At 41.8% G+C, this 18349-nt stretch overlaps 1 protein-coding gene across 4 annotated transcripts in view; it reads left to right on the top strand.

The window, feature by feature from the left end:
- Positions 1-18349, top strand: part of LOC111961901 (nuclear receptor subfamily 6 group A member 1-A) — a 192484-nt gene that overhangs the window by 153326 nt on the left and 20809 nt on the right. Inside the window, exon 1 of one of the 4 annotated variants that reach the window (XM_023984549.2) lies at positions 2734-3735. The exons of the other annotated variants lie outside the window; for them this stretch is intronic. Within the exon in view, the coding sequence (XP_023840317.1) occupies positions 3720-3735 (16 nt within the window). The 5' untranslated portion in view covers positions 2734-3719. Of the gene's footprint in view, positions 1-2733; positions 3736-18349 lie in introns of those variants that run through there. 4 annotated transcript variants of the gene reach the window in all.

Here is an 18349-nt window from a genome sequence, read left to right as displayed (position 1 = left end):
TTAGGAAGGGTAGGAAGATGTATCTGGGAGAGGAGGGAGGATTGGGAATGGGGTTGAGGGAAGAAGAGGGGGATGGAGAGGGGGGTTGGAGGGGGATGGAAGGGGGGTTGGAGGAGGGAGAAGAGGGGGTGGAGGGGGGTTGGAGGGTGGGCAATGAGGATTCCTACATCTATAATGGTGGCTACATCTATAATGGTGGCTACATCTATAACGGTGGCTACATCTATAATGGTGGCTACATCTATAACGGTGGCTACATCTATAATGGTGGCTACATCTATAATGGTGACTACATCTATAATGGTGGCTACATCTATAATGGTGGCTACATCTATAATGGTGGCTACATCTATAATGGTGGCTACATCTATACATCTATAATGGTGGCTACATCTATAATGGTGGCTACATCTATAATGGTGGCTATTTGATTTGTCTGTTTGACTAAACGTGTCCCTTTTTTTGAATGACGGAACACTCACATTAGGACAATCCCTGGTATTATCCCTCCACTATCACTTTCAAGGTCACCATTCTGAATGGCAGGTCAGGTTGTTTGTCATTGTTGGCTGGGGTGAGGCGGTCACTCGGGGTCAAGTGTGGCCTGTGGGGCATTGGCGTTGTTTCATCCGTGACAGTGAGGCAGGCTAGCTAGCGAAGCATTCCTGGGGGTTCTAGGAGGAAGAGATGACCCTCCGTCGACCTACCAAACCAGCCCTGGGCCCTGTTTGATAAAAACACACCCTTCCTTCCTCCCATTCCTTGATGTAATCGCTGATATAACACAACAGTTCTTCTATCATATAGCTTTCACCAAGCCAGCCATGTCAAATCAGGTATTTCTTCAAGGAAGGGAGGAAGGATGCATTCTCATAGTATTCAAACAGGGCCCAAGCCTTTGCACTGGTCAAAGAAGAGGCTAAATTAATGAAAATGAGACACTTCCTATGAATACACTGTTCATAATGCATTATAAGGACATTTAAACTGCCTTTTGAGCTAGGCAAAATGCATTATTAGAGCTTATGTCGTGCATTATAATGCATTATGAAGAGAGTATGCATAACCAATTAAAACAAATGAGCTTTAGTGGGGTAAAGGGAGTAAATATCACAAATGTGTTGAATAGACCGACAGAATATGCACAAAGGTTGTTATGAATGTCACTCAGAATCACAAAGGAATGGAACATAGTAGAAATGTCTCCTTGATGCAGGGTAAATTGCAGTTTTTTTACACTGCTATTCATCCAATAGTTTTCTTTCCCTAAACCTTTTCACTGGGCTTATAGAAATCTGATTTGACTGTTAAGGGTGAAAGTTGTGGAGGGAAAGCCAATGCAATGATTCTTGTTTGTTAACGAGATGCCTCGGCTAACGAGACTCTCCCCCTTGTTAATCTGTTACCGCTGCAACATATGGTGGGGGTCGTCATTGGAGTTTGTGATTAATTAAATATGAGTTAATTAAGGTCAGGCGGTTCTCCAGTACGACAACACAGAGCACCCGCGCTAAGCTGGCCTCCCACCGAGGGTTCGCCTCCGCAGAGACACACACACACACACTATACCGCTCCCCATAATGAATCCATAAAGGCACACACGCACATACAAAGGGACAATAGTAATCTTCAAACTCATTTGATCCTTGGTTTTATAACAAAGGAGGGGGATTGGAATCCTTCAGAAATCAATCAATCAGATACTTTTAGTGGGGCATAATGGTGCTGTGTACTGTGTGTGGCTTTTGACATACTGCCACCACCACTGCAAAACATATTTGAATTATAACCATCGACTCACATTTACATTTTAGTCATTTAGCAGATGCTCTTATCCAGAGCGACTTACAGGAGCAATTAGGGTTAAGTGCCTTGCTCAAGGGCACATCGACAGATTTTTCACCTAGTCGGCTCAGGGATTGGAACCTTTGGGTTACTGGACCAACGCTCCTAACCGCTAGGCCCCCTGCCGCTCAAAACTCGTTGACGACTGTCAAAAAGATTACCATTGTTTGATTTTGTGACATGTCCATTAGTCTTTATGTTTAACATGAAGAACTTTGGTGGGTTGAATGACAACATCTGTAAATTATTGCATTTTTGGCTTTAAATTACATTCTTGGCTTTACATTACATTTTTGGCTTTACATTACATTACATTTTGGGCATAACATTACATTCTTGGCTTAGCAGCCTTCTAAATATCCATAGTACTGTAGTTTGGAGTCATTAACTTACATATTTATGACTAAAGAAATGTTGTGAAAAGGAATCGAACCAAGACTATGCACGTCATGCACAATGGATTATTTCGGGAAATGCAGAATAAGCGGTTGTCTTTGTCACCAGTGTCACATTCAAAACATTTTAGCCCCTTTCCTTCCCTTTCTTCTTGTTCTCCTCCTGAGCCTCTTTCTCTCTCTCTGCATTTTAATGGAAAGTCTTTCTTTTTCAAGGTTTTAATGTCAAGCACGGTGAAATGCCTTTCTTATCAGTGTGGTTGACTGGTGTATAGAAGTTCAAGACAGTAGGGTTGACAGTAACGTTGGGCTTTACCTACTGGAGAAGTGTCTCTGTGTGTCTGTGTGTTGATAGTAGTTCAACTCACATTTTATTGGTCACATACACATATTTAGAAGATGTTCTTGCGGGTGTAGTGAAATGCTTGTGTTTCTAGCTCCAGCAGTGCAGTCATATCTAAACGTTACAAGGATAGCTCTTGAATAACACTCTTTGTAGACTTAATTTACGATCTCACCATGATTGGCCAAATACATTGGCAGGTTTAGTTGATATGTGTTTAGCAGAATTAGGTAATATGTGTTTAGCCGTCATTAAACTTAATTAAAAAGCTATTTACACATCATTGGATGTCGATCATCGTGTGTTCGCTAATGACTCAATGTGTTGATTGTTGGTCTCTAGTTTGGCCTAAAGCACTCACACGCACACATTTCCAAGCCCCCTTCTGAAGGTAAAAAGTAGAGTGTGGGAGGAGGAACGGGGGAGGGGAAAAGGGAATTTGGGTGAAGGTGGGGCATTGTTCTAGAGAAAATAGGGTTATCAATACCACTCAGATAACCAACTCCCCTCCTCTCTCTCTCTCAATTCAGTTTAAGGGCTTTATTGGCATGGGAAACATATGTTAACATTGCCAAAGCAAGTGAAGTAGATAATAACCAAAAGTGAAATAAACAATAAAAACTCTCTCTCTCTCGCACATACACACACACACACACACTCACACTCACACTCACACTCGCACACCACACCCCTCCTCAAAATAAATGCTGGAGTTTTGACCCAAGCCGTGACCCACTAGGGTCCACTAGGTCACATGACTAACTGGCCTGTAAACCTCCCCCACCACTCCCAACCCCACCCCCTCCTCCTTTCGGGGGCCGGCCTAGCTGCCGAGGCCAGGGGTGAGAAAGCCACAGAGACCTCAGAGAACTGATCAGAGAAGGACTGAGAGAGAGGGAAGGAGCAAGAAACAAAAAGAGAAAGCAAATAGAAAGAAATCGAGAGAGAGGAACAGAGAGAGAGGGATATAGAGAGGGTAAAAGCACCTAGAGGAGTCATGAAGCCGAATCTGCCATGGAGGATGCAGTATCAACAGTGATATAGTGGCTTTATATATATTTCAAATATATTTTATACGGCGCTACCAGTGTGGATGGTGGCCAGGAGACTCACTGGCAGACTAGGACCAGTATGAAATGGATACATGGGAAGGTATGGGTGTGTGTTGTGTGCGTGTATATGCATGTGTCTGTGTGTGTGTGTAGAGGGAGGGGGTAGATGTGTTGCTCTTAAGGAGATTGAGACTACAGGACATTAAACAGTAATGATTTAGCTTGTTTTGTGTTTGTATCTGATACCATTGACGATTTTATCATGGCTTTCAGTGAACTTCGATCTGGTATTAGAGAATGGGCCTATAGTTGTCTGTAGGAAAACTGTGATTTGTTTCTTGTGAACTGTAGATTTGAACCAAATCTTGGATTTAGAATTTTAGGATGGTCAGTCATTCCATTTTCCTAATCAAATTTGGAAATATAATGTAAAACTGTTGTTGTGGTAAGAGGATTTGTTAGAATTCTGTCAACATTCCGGTAGCTTCCGCAGTAGCATTACCTTATCCGTGCGACAGTATGTCAGGATAAGAAAAGCCCCTTAGTGATGACTGTCAAAAGATTTGCAACTGCTGCTGTGGAGATTTTCTGCTGAGCTAAACAAAAATGTGTGTTTGGGGGGTGGGGCTTGGCACTGTGGAGATAGGAAGATTTTGTGATTGTGTCTATAGTACATTTAACATTGGAGTCATTTAGCAGATGCTCTTATCCACAGCGACTTACAGTAGTGAGTGCATACATTTTCGTACCGGTCCCCCATGGGAATCAAACCGACAACCCTGGTGTTGCAAGCACCATGCTCTACCAACTGAGCCACACAGGACCTGCATTAGCTCATATTAACACACACATGTATGTCAGACTTTTTTGAGAGCGAGTTTGTGAGAGAGGGAAAGAGAGAGAAGGACAGAAGAATACAGAGAGAGGGAGCAGTTTATTTGCGGCCTGTGTCTGTGCAGCCCATCTGGAAAAGGTTTTTGTGTAGGCAACACAGGCAGTGTTTACGTGGTGCTACCGTGTGTGTGTGTGTGTGTGTGGTGTGTGCGGGGGTAGCCCGGGGTCATCCTGGCTCCACAGAGCCCTGTAAAATCCCCCGGGCCTTATTGAGGGACTCACAGCTGGGCCAACCTCTCAGTGCCCTCTCCTCAGAATACAGTCTTTCCCCTGTTTCACCATATTTGACCCCATGTTTTACCCCTGCTCAGTTGGTAGAGCATGCAGCTTGAAATGACAGGATAGTGGGTTGGTTTTCCTGGGACCACCCATACGTAAATAATATATCACACATGACTGGAATTCGCTTTGGATAAAAGTGTCTGCTAAAAGGCATATATTATCAGGAGGAAATCACAAGGTCTTTCCTGTACATGGTAGACTTGCAAAAGTCTCCCTGATCAATGCCCTGATTTGAATTTGATCTGGAGAAGAGTGTCCGCTAAATGACTTTAATGTAAAAGCATAGAAGTACATCATGGATAGAAAATGGTAGCTCACCCATGCGATGCAGGCAGTTGTGGGGATCCTTCTTAGACCAGTGTTGGTCGAGCTTGTTGTGTAGTATTTTCTGCTATAATATCTGCTGTATATTCCCTGTACCTTTCTTATTGGGTTGTAAGCACGCATGAGCTTATGGATAAGTGAATGACTAGTTTATATTCCTTATTTTTCTCCCTCTTCATCTGGCTGTCTCTTTCTGATGCACAGCTTCGACTTAAGTACTTCCTCTGCAAAGCACTTTGAAACAACGGCTAATTTAAAAATGTCTTTGCACGTACATTTGATTGATTGATTTAATTGATCGATCTCTCTTTCCTCATGAAATACAATAATAATCTATCTCAAAGGAGTCGTATATCAGAATGGATTTGTTATGACAATCTGTTTCCATCGTTGTGTGTTTTAGGAGAGGGCCTCAGTGGCTGTAGTCTATGGAAGCTTGGTGGTGTTCATTTTCTGATGCAAAGAGCAATCAGTAACATGTTTTGGATTGGTTAAGTGGGTTGTTAGCATGTCACCATTTTGTTTCTGCCTAATGGTTACGTCTCTGACTGATAGATAGTGCTTGGTTACATTTATTTCTCCATCAATCCATCCACCCACCCTTCCATCCGTCCATCCATCCTTCTATCCATCCATTCTTTAATTCACTCCCACACATTATCATAATCTCTTGACTCTTGTCCTACCAAAGTGAAGCTCATTGCCTCCCATGCCTCTATCTGTTACAATCCCATCTTGTAGGTTCCTTCCTGACAGGGGCTAGCGTTTACAGGAGCTCCCTGTCCCAGGGCTATTTAAAACAGAGAGTGAATGTGAGCAAAACTAACAACCATGGTGAGGTTGCCATAAGAATAGATTGTAGATTATAATTCCCGTGGGCATTGTGAAGTATTCCTTCTGATATCTCCCTCTCATTCCTTTTTTTTTTTATCTCTCTCTATTTCGGTCTTTCTCTGCTACTTTCTCTTCCTTTCTCTTTCTCTTCCTTTCTATTTCTATCTCTCTCCATTACTATCTCTTTCTGTCTTTCTCCTCTGTAGAATACCTTTCTCCCAGCAGCTTGCCAATGCGAGAGCTGCTTTTGTCAATGTGGGTAGGAGGGTTAATACAATGTAGTCTTTCATCTTAATCTTTTCTCTGCTGGGTATGGGAAGGTGCTGGGCTGGCTGACTCGGCAGTGTGTAAAGGGTTTTTTCTTTTGGAATTGGGGGGGGGGTAATTAGGATTATGTGAAGATCAATAGCAGGGGTGGGGGCGAGGGTGAGGTATATGGAGAGTTCAGATTTCTAAATGTAGGCTCTAGTAAAATGTGATGTATTAGTGTAGGGTTAGCAGTTGGGGAGGTATTATTTTGGTTTAGCAACCAGCGTGTTTGTGTGTGTGGACAAAACTGTAGACCCAAGCTGATGAACCAACACACACAAGCGCACACACAGACACACACACCTCCCCCGACCACCAACACCCACCCTTCTTCACACAGAGAGCATCTGTCAACATGACAAAACAAAGGACTTGTTTTTTAGAAGAACTCCTCACTCATCAATGTAGCCTATTGAACAGACAGTAGCACGAATATCAATGAATCATCCCATTGTCTTTGGCCATTGAGAACCAATGAAGCAGTATCTTTCATGCTACTGATAGAACTGTAAAAAACCTTGATCCTGGTGAACGCCTGATTTGACTCACACCTGCTTTGGCATAATCAGTCATAGTATTCTACTTTGGATTGAATCAACTAAGTATTAAGCAAATGGTTGGGCTAACATTAAGAGGAAAGCATAATTATTAATGTTATTGGAACCTTTATCCCGGTGAGCTCTTGCTTTGGCGTAATCAATCAAACAATAGTCTAGTCTTCTACTTTGTGTTTTAAAGCATTAACCAAATGGTTGGGCTAATGTTTGGAGGAAAACCTGGGACTCGGAGCGAGACATGTTCCCTTTTCTCCTGTTGTTTCCTCAAGGACACACTGTCGAGGGAAATTCAATCATATTTTGGAATGAGGAATTTTCCTATTTTCTCAAAGGGAAACGGATGAGTTTGTGCGTGCGTGTGTGCGTGCATGCGTGCGTGATGGGTGCTGTTTCCTTTCCTGCTGGAGAGCAATTGATCAACGATCAAAGAAGGGAGGATTCTAGAGGAGATAGGAAAGAAAAAATTGGCAACATACTAGAGTGACAATCAGTACTGACAAGATATTGAATTGTCACATTTACACATTTAGTGCGTAGTACACTTGGAACTTGTACATTCTGGTGTGTGCACTCCCACATGAGGAAGTCTTAACGCTTAAGGGCCCTACACACCCTAGGCAAAACAGAGCGACAGATGTACGGTTTGTTCCAAAATTTGAGCCGCACAAAACTACATAGAACTACTGTAAGCAGAAAACATTCCATTGCTGAGTTTGAGTAAAGTGTGTAGTGGCCTTTAGTGAGCGCTAACATGACTGTTTTTAAACACCTTTTTCATTATATTATTATTATTTATTTTTGGGATTGAGTGCAATTTCAGAAGGGAAAATGAAAGAATCTTCTGATGCTTTCGTAGAAACATGACTCGACTTCGGGAAATACAAAACATAGGTATAATTCTGAGATGCACCATTATTCTATGAAGTTGCATCTGCAGTACCAGTCAAAAGTTGGGACACACCTACTCATTCAAGGGTTTTTATTTATTTTTACTATTTTCTACATTGTAGAATAATAGTGAACACATAGAAATTATGACATAACACATATGGAATCATGTAGTAAACAAAAAAAGAGTTAAACAAATCAAAATATATTTTATATTCGAGATTCTTCAAAGTAGCCACCCTTTGCCTTGATGACAGCTTTGCACACTCTTGACATTCTCTCAACCAGCTTCATGAGGTAGTTTTTTATGATTTGTTTAACACTTTTTTGGTTACTACATGATTTCATATGTGTCTTCACTATTATTGTACAATGTCAAAAATAGTTTTAAAAAACTTGAATGATTAGGTGTTCTAAAACTTTTGACTGGTACTGTATGCCTAAATGGCGGACACATCTGTATTGATCAAAACATATCTTTATTCACACAGACACATCTGTATTGATCCAAACATATCTTTATTCACACAGACACATCTGTATTTATCAAAACATATCTTTATTCACACAGACACATCTGTATTGATCAAAACATATCTTTATTCACACAGACACATCTGTATTGATTGAAACATATCTTTATTCACACAGACACATCTGTATTGATCAAAACATATCTTTATTCACACAGACACATCTGTATTGATCAAAACATATCTTTATTCACACAGACACATCTGTATTGATCAAAACATATCTTTATTCCACACAGACACATCTGTATTGATCAAAACATATCTTTATTCACACAGACACATCTGTATTGATCAAAACATATCTTTTTCACACAGACACATCTGTATTGATCAAAACATATCTTTATTCACACAGACACATCTGTATTGATCAAAACATATCTTTATTCACACAGACACATCTGTATTGATCAAAACATATCTTATATCCACACAGACACATCTGTATTGATCAAAACATATCTTTATTCACACAGACACGTCTGTATTGATCAAAACATGTCTTTATTCACACAGACACGTCTGTATTGATCGAAACATGTCTTTATTCACACAGACACATCTGTATTGATCGAAACATATCTTTATTCACACAGACACATCTGTATTGATCGAAAACATATCTTTATTCACACAGACACATCTGTATTGATCAAACATATCTTTATTCACACAGACACATCTGTATTGATCAAAAACATATCTTTATTCACACAGACACATCTTGTATTGATCAAAACATATCTTTATTCACACAGACACATCTGTATTGATCAAAACATATCTTTATTCACACAGACACATCTGTATTGATCAAACATATCTTTATTCACACAGACACCATCTGTATTGATCAAACATATCTTTATTCACACTAGACACATCTGTATTGATCAAAACATATCTTTATTCACACAGACACATCTGAATTGATCGAAACATATCTTTATTCACACAGACACATCTAATGAACACATTTGCAGCTGACCTATTGCTAATGACGTCAGGCTACAAGGACACACTTGGGATAATGTCTTAAGATCTGGGCTCTGTGGTCTTCCCAGGGGGTCCTGGGGGGGGAAGGGGTCTTCTCCAGTATGGGAGGGGGTCTTTGTTTCAGTGTGAGCTGAGAGCCAGGAGTACACCAGAGAGGATTACAGAGAGAGAAGATCGGGGGAAGAAAGAAAGACGGGCAGGACATTGGGTACTCTGATGTAGGAGGAAGTTAAAATACCTATACAATGGTACCGTTTAATTACAGTATAAGAAAAAATAGTTAATTATGCATTGTGCACAGATTTTGTGTAATCAGTAATTGCACATTATTCCTTTCAATTCACAAGAAATGTATAAACAAACTGAAATTAGTTATAGGAATGTCTTAAATCGGCTTATGTTTCACGATATCCAATCACTACTCATATTGACAATGCGCAAGGCACTTATAGCCAATGAGCTTTGATGTATTGATTCATTGGTTGAACTGGCACAGTGTAGTATTGTTATAGTTCCCCTCATCTGTTTCTATGAAAACAATCCCTTTACAAGGGTGAGACTTTTTCACAAACCAGAAAGAGAAAATAAAATGGAGGAGAGAGAGAAAGACAGCGAGTGAGAGAGGGGCTGTGTTTTTTAAGAGGAACCTGTTCCATTGAGTCCCCCTTTAAAATGCCTGAGTTACATTTCCTGATTGCTTTAAAGTTTGGAATGGCACCGGGGCTGACCTCGGCGGAAAACAATGTGGCCTTTAACGGAGCTCAAGGGGAGGGGTGGGGGGGTAACCGTAAAACGACCATGGAGTTCAAGATGAGGTTGAGTGCTGGCCAGGGCATTGTGATCTCTTCTCACACCTCAGTGAAGTGATTTAACACAGCTGACCTCGCAGTGGCCCCACCAACAGACCCCACAAACACACACACACACTGATGCTCTCACACACGCACAGTCAAATTGAAGGAAAAAAAGTAGAGCACAACGCAACATCCCGCAATTTCCCGCCACATCATACTTCACATCACATCATACTTCACATCATACTTCACATCACAACCTCTTTTTGAGTGGCTGTGAATTGTGAGGACGTAAACTAAAAGCTTGGCATCAGTGGAATGTGAACCATGCCATCAAAGCAGCCAGTCAGGCCATGTGTTCAGGCAGTAACAAGTAACAATCAATGACGGGAGCTGTTTAGAAGCCACCAAGCAGACATCTTAGGGTTTATACACATCATTGATCACAACCAATGATGTACAGTGCATTCAGACCCCTTGACTTTTTACACATTTTGTTAAGTTACAGCCTTATTCTAAAATGGATTAAATAAATATCAATTCATATCAATCTACACACAATACACCATAATGACAAAGCGAAAACAGGTTTTTAGAAATGCTTGTTTTTTAATACATTTGCAGAAAAACCTTATTAACATAAGTGTTCAGACCCTTTGCTATGAGACTTGAAATTGAGCTTAGTTGTATCCTGTTTCCATTGATCATCCTTGAGATGTTTCTACAACTTGATTGGAGTCCACCTGTGGTAAATTCAGTTGATTGGACATGATTTGGAAAGGCACACACCTGTCTATACAAGTTGACAGTGCATGTTAGTGCAAAAACCAAGCCATGAGGTTGAAGGAATTGTCCGTAGAGCTCCGAGACAGGATTATGTCAAGGCACAGATCTGGGTAAGGGTACCAAAACATTTCTGCAGCATTGAAGGTCTCCAAGAACACAGTGGCCTCCATCATTCTTAAATGGAAGGCATTTGGAACCACAAGACTCTTCCTAGAGCTGGCCACCCGACCAAACTGAGCAATCGGGGGAGAAGGGCCTTGGTCAGGGAGGTGGCCAAGAACCTGATGGTCACTCTGACAGAGCTCCAGAGTTCCTCTGTGGAGATGTGAGAACCTTCCAGAAGGACAGCCATCTCTGCAGCACTCCACCAATCAGGCCTTTTATGGTAGAGTGGCCAGCTGGAAGCCACTCTGCAGTAAAAGGCAAATGACAGCCCTCTTGGGACTCTCAGACCTTGAGAAACAAGATTCTCTGGTCTGATGAAACCAAGATTGAACTCTTCGGCCTGAATGCCAAGCGTCACGTATGGAGGAACCCTGGCACCATCCCTACGGTGAAGCATGATGGTGGCAGCATCATGCTGTGAGGATGTTTTTCAGCGGCAGCGACTGGGAGACTAGTCAGGATCGAGGGAAAGATGAATGGAGCAAAGTACAGAGAGATCCTTGATGAAAACCTGCTCCAGAGCGCTCAGGACCTCAGACTGGGGCGAAGGTTCACGTTCCAACAGGACAACGACCCTAAGCACACAGCCAAGAAAATGCATGAGTGGCCTTGGAACAAGTCTCTGAATGTCCTTGTGTTGCCCAGCCAGAGCCCCGACTTGAACCCGATCAAACATCTCTGGAGAGACCTGAAAATAGCTGTGCAGCGACGCTCCCCATCCAACCTGACAGAGCTTGAGAAGATCTGCAGAGAAAAATGGGAGAAACTCCCCATATACAGGTGTGCCAAGCTTGTAGCGTCATACCCAAGACTCAAGGCTGTAATCACTGCCAAAGGTGCTTCAACAAAGTACTGGGTAAAGGGTCTGAATACTTATGTAAATGTATATTTCCGTGTTTTATTTTTAATACATTTGCAAACATTTCTAAAAACCTGTTTTTGCTTTGTCATTATTGGGTATTGTGTATAGATTGATGGGGGGGGGGGAAACAATTTAATCCATTTTTGAATAAGGCTGTAACGTAACAAAATGTGGAATAAGTCAAGGGGTCTGAATACTTTACGAATGCACTGTATATTAACCCTGGATTGCTTATGCTATGTATTGGCCATTGAGAGGCTGTGAAGCTACCGGTCGGCCATATTGGCACTCCTCAGAAAACAGTCCTCCATAGGAATTCATGGAATTCTACAGTATTTCATTTAAATGTTTCAAAGACAAAATTCAGTTTTTAAGTATTTGTTTCTTTAAGTGGGTACAGTAACATTAGTACTTTCCAAAAATGATACTTTAAGGAAAATGTTGTAGTCTTTTTACATGTTTGATTTTTAAATTTAGCTCACAAACTATAATTTTAAAGTATGCATTAACGTCTCTGTAATAGAATAAACATGGCAAACAGAAATGTAGACATTAATACATGCATTTTTATAATATTTTTTTTGACATTTTAGAAATAGCCTACAAGTCAATTGGCACCTCTTTGTCAAAATGGAAAGACATTTACTTAATGTCAAAAGATTAAGAAAGACAGACAATTTCAAATCAAATCACATTTTATTGGTCACATACACATATTTAGCAATGTTATTGTGGGTGTAGCGAAATGCTTGTGTTTCTGGCTCCAACCGTGCAGTAATATCTAATAATTCACAACAATACACACAAATCTAAAAGTAAAAGAATGGAATTAAGGAATATATGAATATTAGGTTGAGCAATGTCAGTGGCATTGACTAAAATACAGTAGTATAGAATACAGTATATATATATATATATAAATGCGATGAGTAAAGCAGTATGTAAACATTATTTAAACATTATTAAAGTGAGTAGTGTTCCATTATTAAAGTGGCCAGTGATTCCAAGTCTATCTATATAGGGCAGCAGCCTCTAAGGTGCAGGGTTACGTAACCGGGTGGAAGACTGTTAGTGATGGCTATATAACAGTCTGATGGCCTTGAGGTAGAATCTGTTTTTCAGTCTCTCGGCCCCAGCTTTGATGCACCTGTACTGACCTCGCCTTCTGGATGATAGCGGGGTGAACAGGCAGTTGATCTGATGGTTGTTGTCCTTGATGATCTTTTTGGCCTTCCTTTGATGTCGGATGCCTTAGGTGTCCTGGAGGGCAGGTAGTTTGACCCCGGTGATGCGTTAAGCAAACCGCACCACCCTCTGGAGAGCCGTGCGGTTGCGGGCCGCAGCAGGCGAGGATTACAGCCAGACAGGATGCTCTCAATTGTGCATCTGTAAAAGTTTGAGATGGTTTTAGGGGCTACATTTCTTCAGTCTCCTGAGGTTGAAGAGGCACTGTTGCACCTTCTTCACGACACTGTCTGTGTGGGTGGACCATTTCAGATCGTCAGTGATGTGTACGCCGAGGCACTGTTAGCTTTTTTACCTTCTCCACTGCCGTCCCGTCGATATGGATAGGAGGGTGCTCCCTCTGCTGTTTCCTGAAGTCCACAATCAGCTCCATTATTTTGTTGCTGTTGAGTGAGAGGTTGTTTTCCTGGCACCACACTCCCAGGGCCCTCACCTCCTCCCTGTAGGCTGTCTTGTAATTGTTGGTTATCAAACCCACTACTGTTGTCGTCTCCAAACTTGATGATTGAGTTGGAGGCGTGCATGGCCACTCAGTCATCGGTGAACAGGGAGTACAGGAGGGGGCTGAGCACGCACCCTTGTGGGGCCCCAGTGTTGAGGATCAGCAAAGTGGAGATGTTGTTTCCTACCTTCAACACCTGGGAGCATCCCGTCAGAAAGTCCAGGACACAGTTGCACAGGGTGGGGTTGAGACCCAGGGCCTCAAGCTTAATGATGAGCTTGGAGGTACTATGGTGTTGAAGGCTGAGCTGTAGTCAATGAACAGCATTCTTACATAGGTATTCCTTTTGTCCAGATAGGAGAGGGCAGTGTGCAGTGCGATGGCGATTGCATCGTCTGTGGATCTTTGGGACAGTAAGCAAATTGAAGTGGGTCTAGGAGGGAGTCAGGTAAGGTAGAGGTAATATGATTCTTAATGGGCCTCTAAAAGCACTTTATGATGACAGAAGTGAGTCCTACGGAGCAATAGTCATTTAGTTCAGTTACCTTTGCTTTCTTGGGTACAGGAACAATGGTGGGCAGCTTGAAGCAGGTGGGGACAGCAGACTGGTATAGGGAGAGATTGAATATGTCCGTAAACACTCCAGCAAGCTGGTCTGCGCATGCTCTGAGGACGCGGCTTGGGATGCCGTCTGGGCCGGCAGCCTTGCGAGGGTTAACCTCTCTTGGGTATGTGAGACGTCCCACCTCTTCAACAGCCAGTGAAACTGCTGGGCGCCAAATTCAAATACAGAAATACTCATTATAGAAATTCAGAAAACAAAACATATTTTACAATGGTTTAAAGATTAACTTCTTGTGAATCCAACCACGGTGTCAGATTTAAAAAATGCTTTACGGCGAAAGCATACCTTACGATTATTTGAGAACATAGCAGACAAATCATTACAAACAGTAACCAGCCAAGTAGAAGAGTTACACAAGTCAGAAATAGAGATAAAATTAATCCCTTACCTTTGATGATCTTCATATGGTTGCACTCAGCAGACATTGATTTACTCAATAAATGTTCCTTTTGTTCGATAAAGTCTCTTTATATCCAAAAACCTCCGTTTTGTTCGCGCGTTTTCTTCAGTAATCCACAGGCTCAAACGCAGTCAAAACAGGCAGACAAAAAAATCCAAATTGTATCCGTAAAGTTAATAGAAACATGTCAAACGATGTTTATATTCAATCCTCAGGTTGTTTTTAGCCTAAATAATCGATAATATTTCAACKGGACAATAACGTCGTCAACATGAAAGGTAAACAAGAAAGGCACTCTCTCGGTCGCGCGCATGAAAAAGCTCTGTGACACTTTAGGGTCCACTCATTGACTGCTCTTACTTCCTCATTTTTCAGAATACAAGCCTGAAACAATTTCTAAAGACTGTTGACATCTAGTGGAAGGCATAGGAACAGCAATTTGAGTCCTAAGTCAATGGATACTGTAATGGCATTGAATAGAAAACTACAAAACCAAAAAAAAAACTACTTCCAGAATGGATTTTTCTCAGGTTTTCGCCTGCCAAATCAGTTCTGTTATACTCACAGACACTATCTTAACAGTTTTGGAAACTTTAGAGTGTTTTCTATCCAAATCTACCAGTTATATGCATATCATATCTTCTGGGCCCGAGAAGCAGGCAGTTTAATTTGGGCATGCTTTTTATCCAAAATTCCGAATGCTGCCCCCTACCCTAGAGAAGTTAACACGCCTAAATGTGTTATTCATGTTGGCCACGGAGAAGGAAAGCCCTCAGTCCTTGGTAGCGGGCTGCGCCGGTGGCACTGTGTGATCCTCAAAGCGGGGAAAGGTGTTTAGCTTGTCCGGATGCAAGATGTTGGTGTCTGCGACGTGGCTGGGTTTCCCTTTGTAGTCCGTGATTGACTGTAGACCCTGCCACATACGTCTTGTGTGTGAGCCGTTAAATTGCGATTCCACTTTGTCTCTGTACTGGCTTTTACCTGTTTGATTGCCTTACGGAGAGAATAACTACACTGCTTGTATATTCCCAGTCGCCTTGCCATGGTTAAATGCGGTGGTTCACGCTTTCAGTTTTGCACGAATGCTGCCATCTGTTTCTGGTTTGGGTAGGTTTTAATAGTCACATTGGGTACAACATCTCCTATACACTTCCTGATGAACTCAGTCACTGTATCTGTGTATTCATCGATGTTATTCTCGGCGGCTACCCTGAACAATTTCTCCTAAATACTTCAACATTGCCTCCAGATGTACTAATCAAGGTCTGGAATATGTCCAGAAAAAGATACATTAGTTAATTTTTTTATTAACCTTTATTTAACTAGGTCAGTAAAGATAAAAAAATATTATGTACAATGACACTGGGCCAATTGTGCGCTGCCCTATGGGACTCCCAATTACGTCCGGTTGTGATACAGCCTGGAATCGAACCAGGGGGTCTGTAGTGACGCCTCAAGCACTGAGATGCAGTGCCTTAGACCGCTGCGCAACTCAAGAGCACTATAAAACACAATTTATCCAAACCAACCCAATATTTATTTGAAGCATGAAAAATAGTGATATGTGTGTAAATGTAGCAACATCTGGCCAGTAGAAGACGGAAATCCTGGAAACTGGAGCAGGCTTCCTGTCTTATGTCGGGAATAGGACACATAAGTAAATTATGAAATGTGGCAAGAAACATTTCACCAAGCCAATGTTCATTAAATGTGCATCAAACATGCTGGGGAAAAATGCTAAGTGTCATTGACTGTATGTGCTTGTAAAGTCAAATGCATTGGTGAAATTCAGTAACCTCTTTGTCCTTATTGTCATCGAAATGTTACCTCTGGCAAATCCAGTCCTTGACTTGGACTGCAAAAGGAGCCGGTACTCATTTTGGGTGCCGGTACTTTTTATATTTAGGTGCTCAATACTTTGAGCTAATATTCTGTCAGAGGAACAGAAGCTCAAGCAGTAGAAAATTTGAGGTGCCGGTACTCGGCTCCGATGAGCTCCTGCCCAAGTCAAGCACTGGACAAATCGGTGTGTGAAACTAACTAGCAAGTATAGCTATTGTTGTCGTACAGTATGCTCCTCAACCTCGCACCTCCCCCTTCTTCCCCACAAAGGACCAAACCTAAACCCAGTCAATTTAAATGGTAATACCTTTGGGGCTTTCAAAAAGCTCCTCTCTTCACTTTTTTTAACATATCTTTGAGAGGCTTTGCAGTCCACGTTCCCACCATGCTAATAGCTTTTGGTACATGAACATAATGCCACTCTGGTGAGTCTCTCACTCTCCAGCTCGCTCCTTTCTCTTACATCCCCTTTTATTTCTCTCCCTCGCTGTCCCTCATTCGCTCGGTCTCTAGAATGTTCTTTTTCTATCTCTTTCACACTCTTTCACTCTCTCTCTCACTCTCTTACTCTTTCGCTCTCGCTCTTTTTCGCTCTCTCTCTCTTTCGCTCTCTCTCTCTTTCGCTCGGTCTCTATAATTTAGAATTCTCTCTATCTCTCTCACGTTCTCTCTTTCTCACTCATTCTTTCTATCCACCAGGTCCCAGTTACTATCCTTGGATTGTGGGGGGAAAACGGTATGGAATATATATTGCCTTTCCTTGAGCATTGCAGCTCCTATTGATTACAATTGATGTAGCATTTGGATTTTGCCTTCCAAGGCCCATTCTCACTGTAAACACATACAACTTGATGGCAGAACATTTTTGCAATAGGCCCCTATACTTAGTGAATGGTGGGGATTAAGACCGAGGTCACAGGCCAGAGCTTTCTCTGGGACGCCCTAAAAACACGCCACTTCAATACAAGTAACTTCATAACAGTATAAAAGCACATTTCCCCTAACCCTTACTTAACCTAATTATCTTAACATGCTACATAATTTCTCCTAACCTGCTGCATAAGTTTTCCTAACCTGCTGTGAAAAGTCGTAGCTTTATCAAAGTGACGTATTTAGGGAGTCCCGCTTTCTCTCTCTAGCACCAGCAGCTGTCTTCCATGGTACTAAAGCATGGGCCAAATGATGACAGGGGGGGTCATTGCTATCTGAACAGGAAGCTGCATTCCTGTGTAGGGGGCTTCACGCTGACACCCAACGCAAGAGAGATTACCAGAATGTTATAACACTTTATAATAGCATACACAAGCGGTTTATAATAATAATTATTATACAATTAATTCATAATCCACTTTTCATTTAAAAACAGTCTCAAAGTGCATTAAAATAATAAAAACGAGAGGAAGACAGAGGACACAACTAGACCGGGCTACTGACACAAAGAACGCATCTGACAAGGGACGGGGACAATAAGGAACACAGGTAAATCAACTGTAGGCCTTCCTAAAGAGAAGAATATTTAGGCCAGTTTTTAAAGGAGCCCAGAGTCTGTGGTGCCTTCAGGTGGTCCAGGAGTATTTTCCAGAGGCTTATAAATGTTTTTGGTTTCTGTTGCTTTGGACATAAGCTAAACAAACCCAGACTGACAAGGCAAACAGTAAAGAGCTATAAAAAAAAAAAGACCATGATGTCGAAGATGGCTACCAACTTCAGCTTTCACAAAACACACTCTTCAGCAAATTGTGTGTCTTTTTGTGTTTGCATGAGTGGCTGTGCGTGCGTGTGCATGTGCTGTTGTGTGTGTAAAGTGGTTGTACCTCCCCATCACTGTGTTTCTATTAAGGCCATGCCAAAGGACAGTGTGTTGGGCCCTTGGGGTGTGTTGGGCCCTTAGCAGTGCAGCTGAGGCCATGCCCATGTGTGTCTCTACCCCCCC

Source organism: Salvelinus sp. IW2-2015, linkage group LG4q.1:29 (assembly GCF_002910315.2).
Source record: "Salvelinus sp. IW2-2015 linkage group LG4q.1:29, ASM291031v2, whole genome shotgun sequence".
NCBI lineage: Eukaryota > Metazoa > Chordata > Actinopteri > Salmoniformes > Salmonidae > Salvelinus > Salvelinus sp. IW2-2015.
This window is presented reverse-complemented; position numbering and strand designations above follow the sequence as displayed.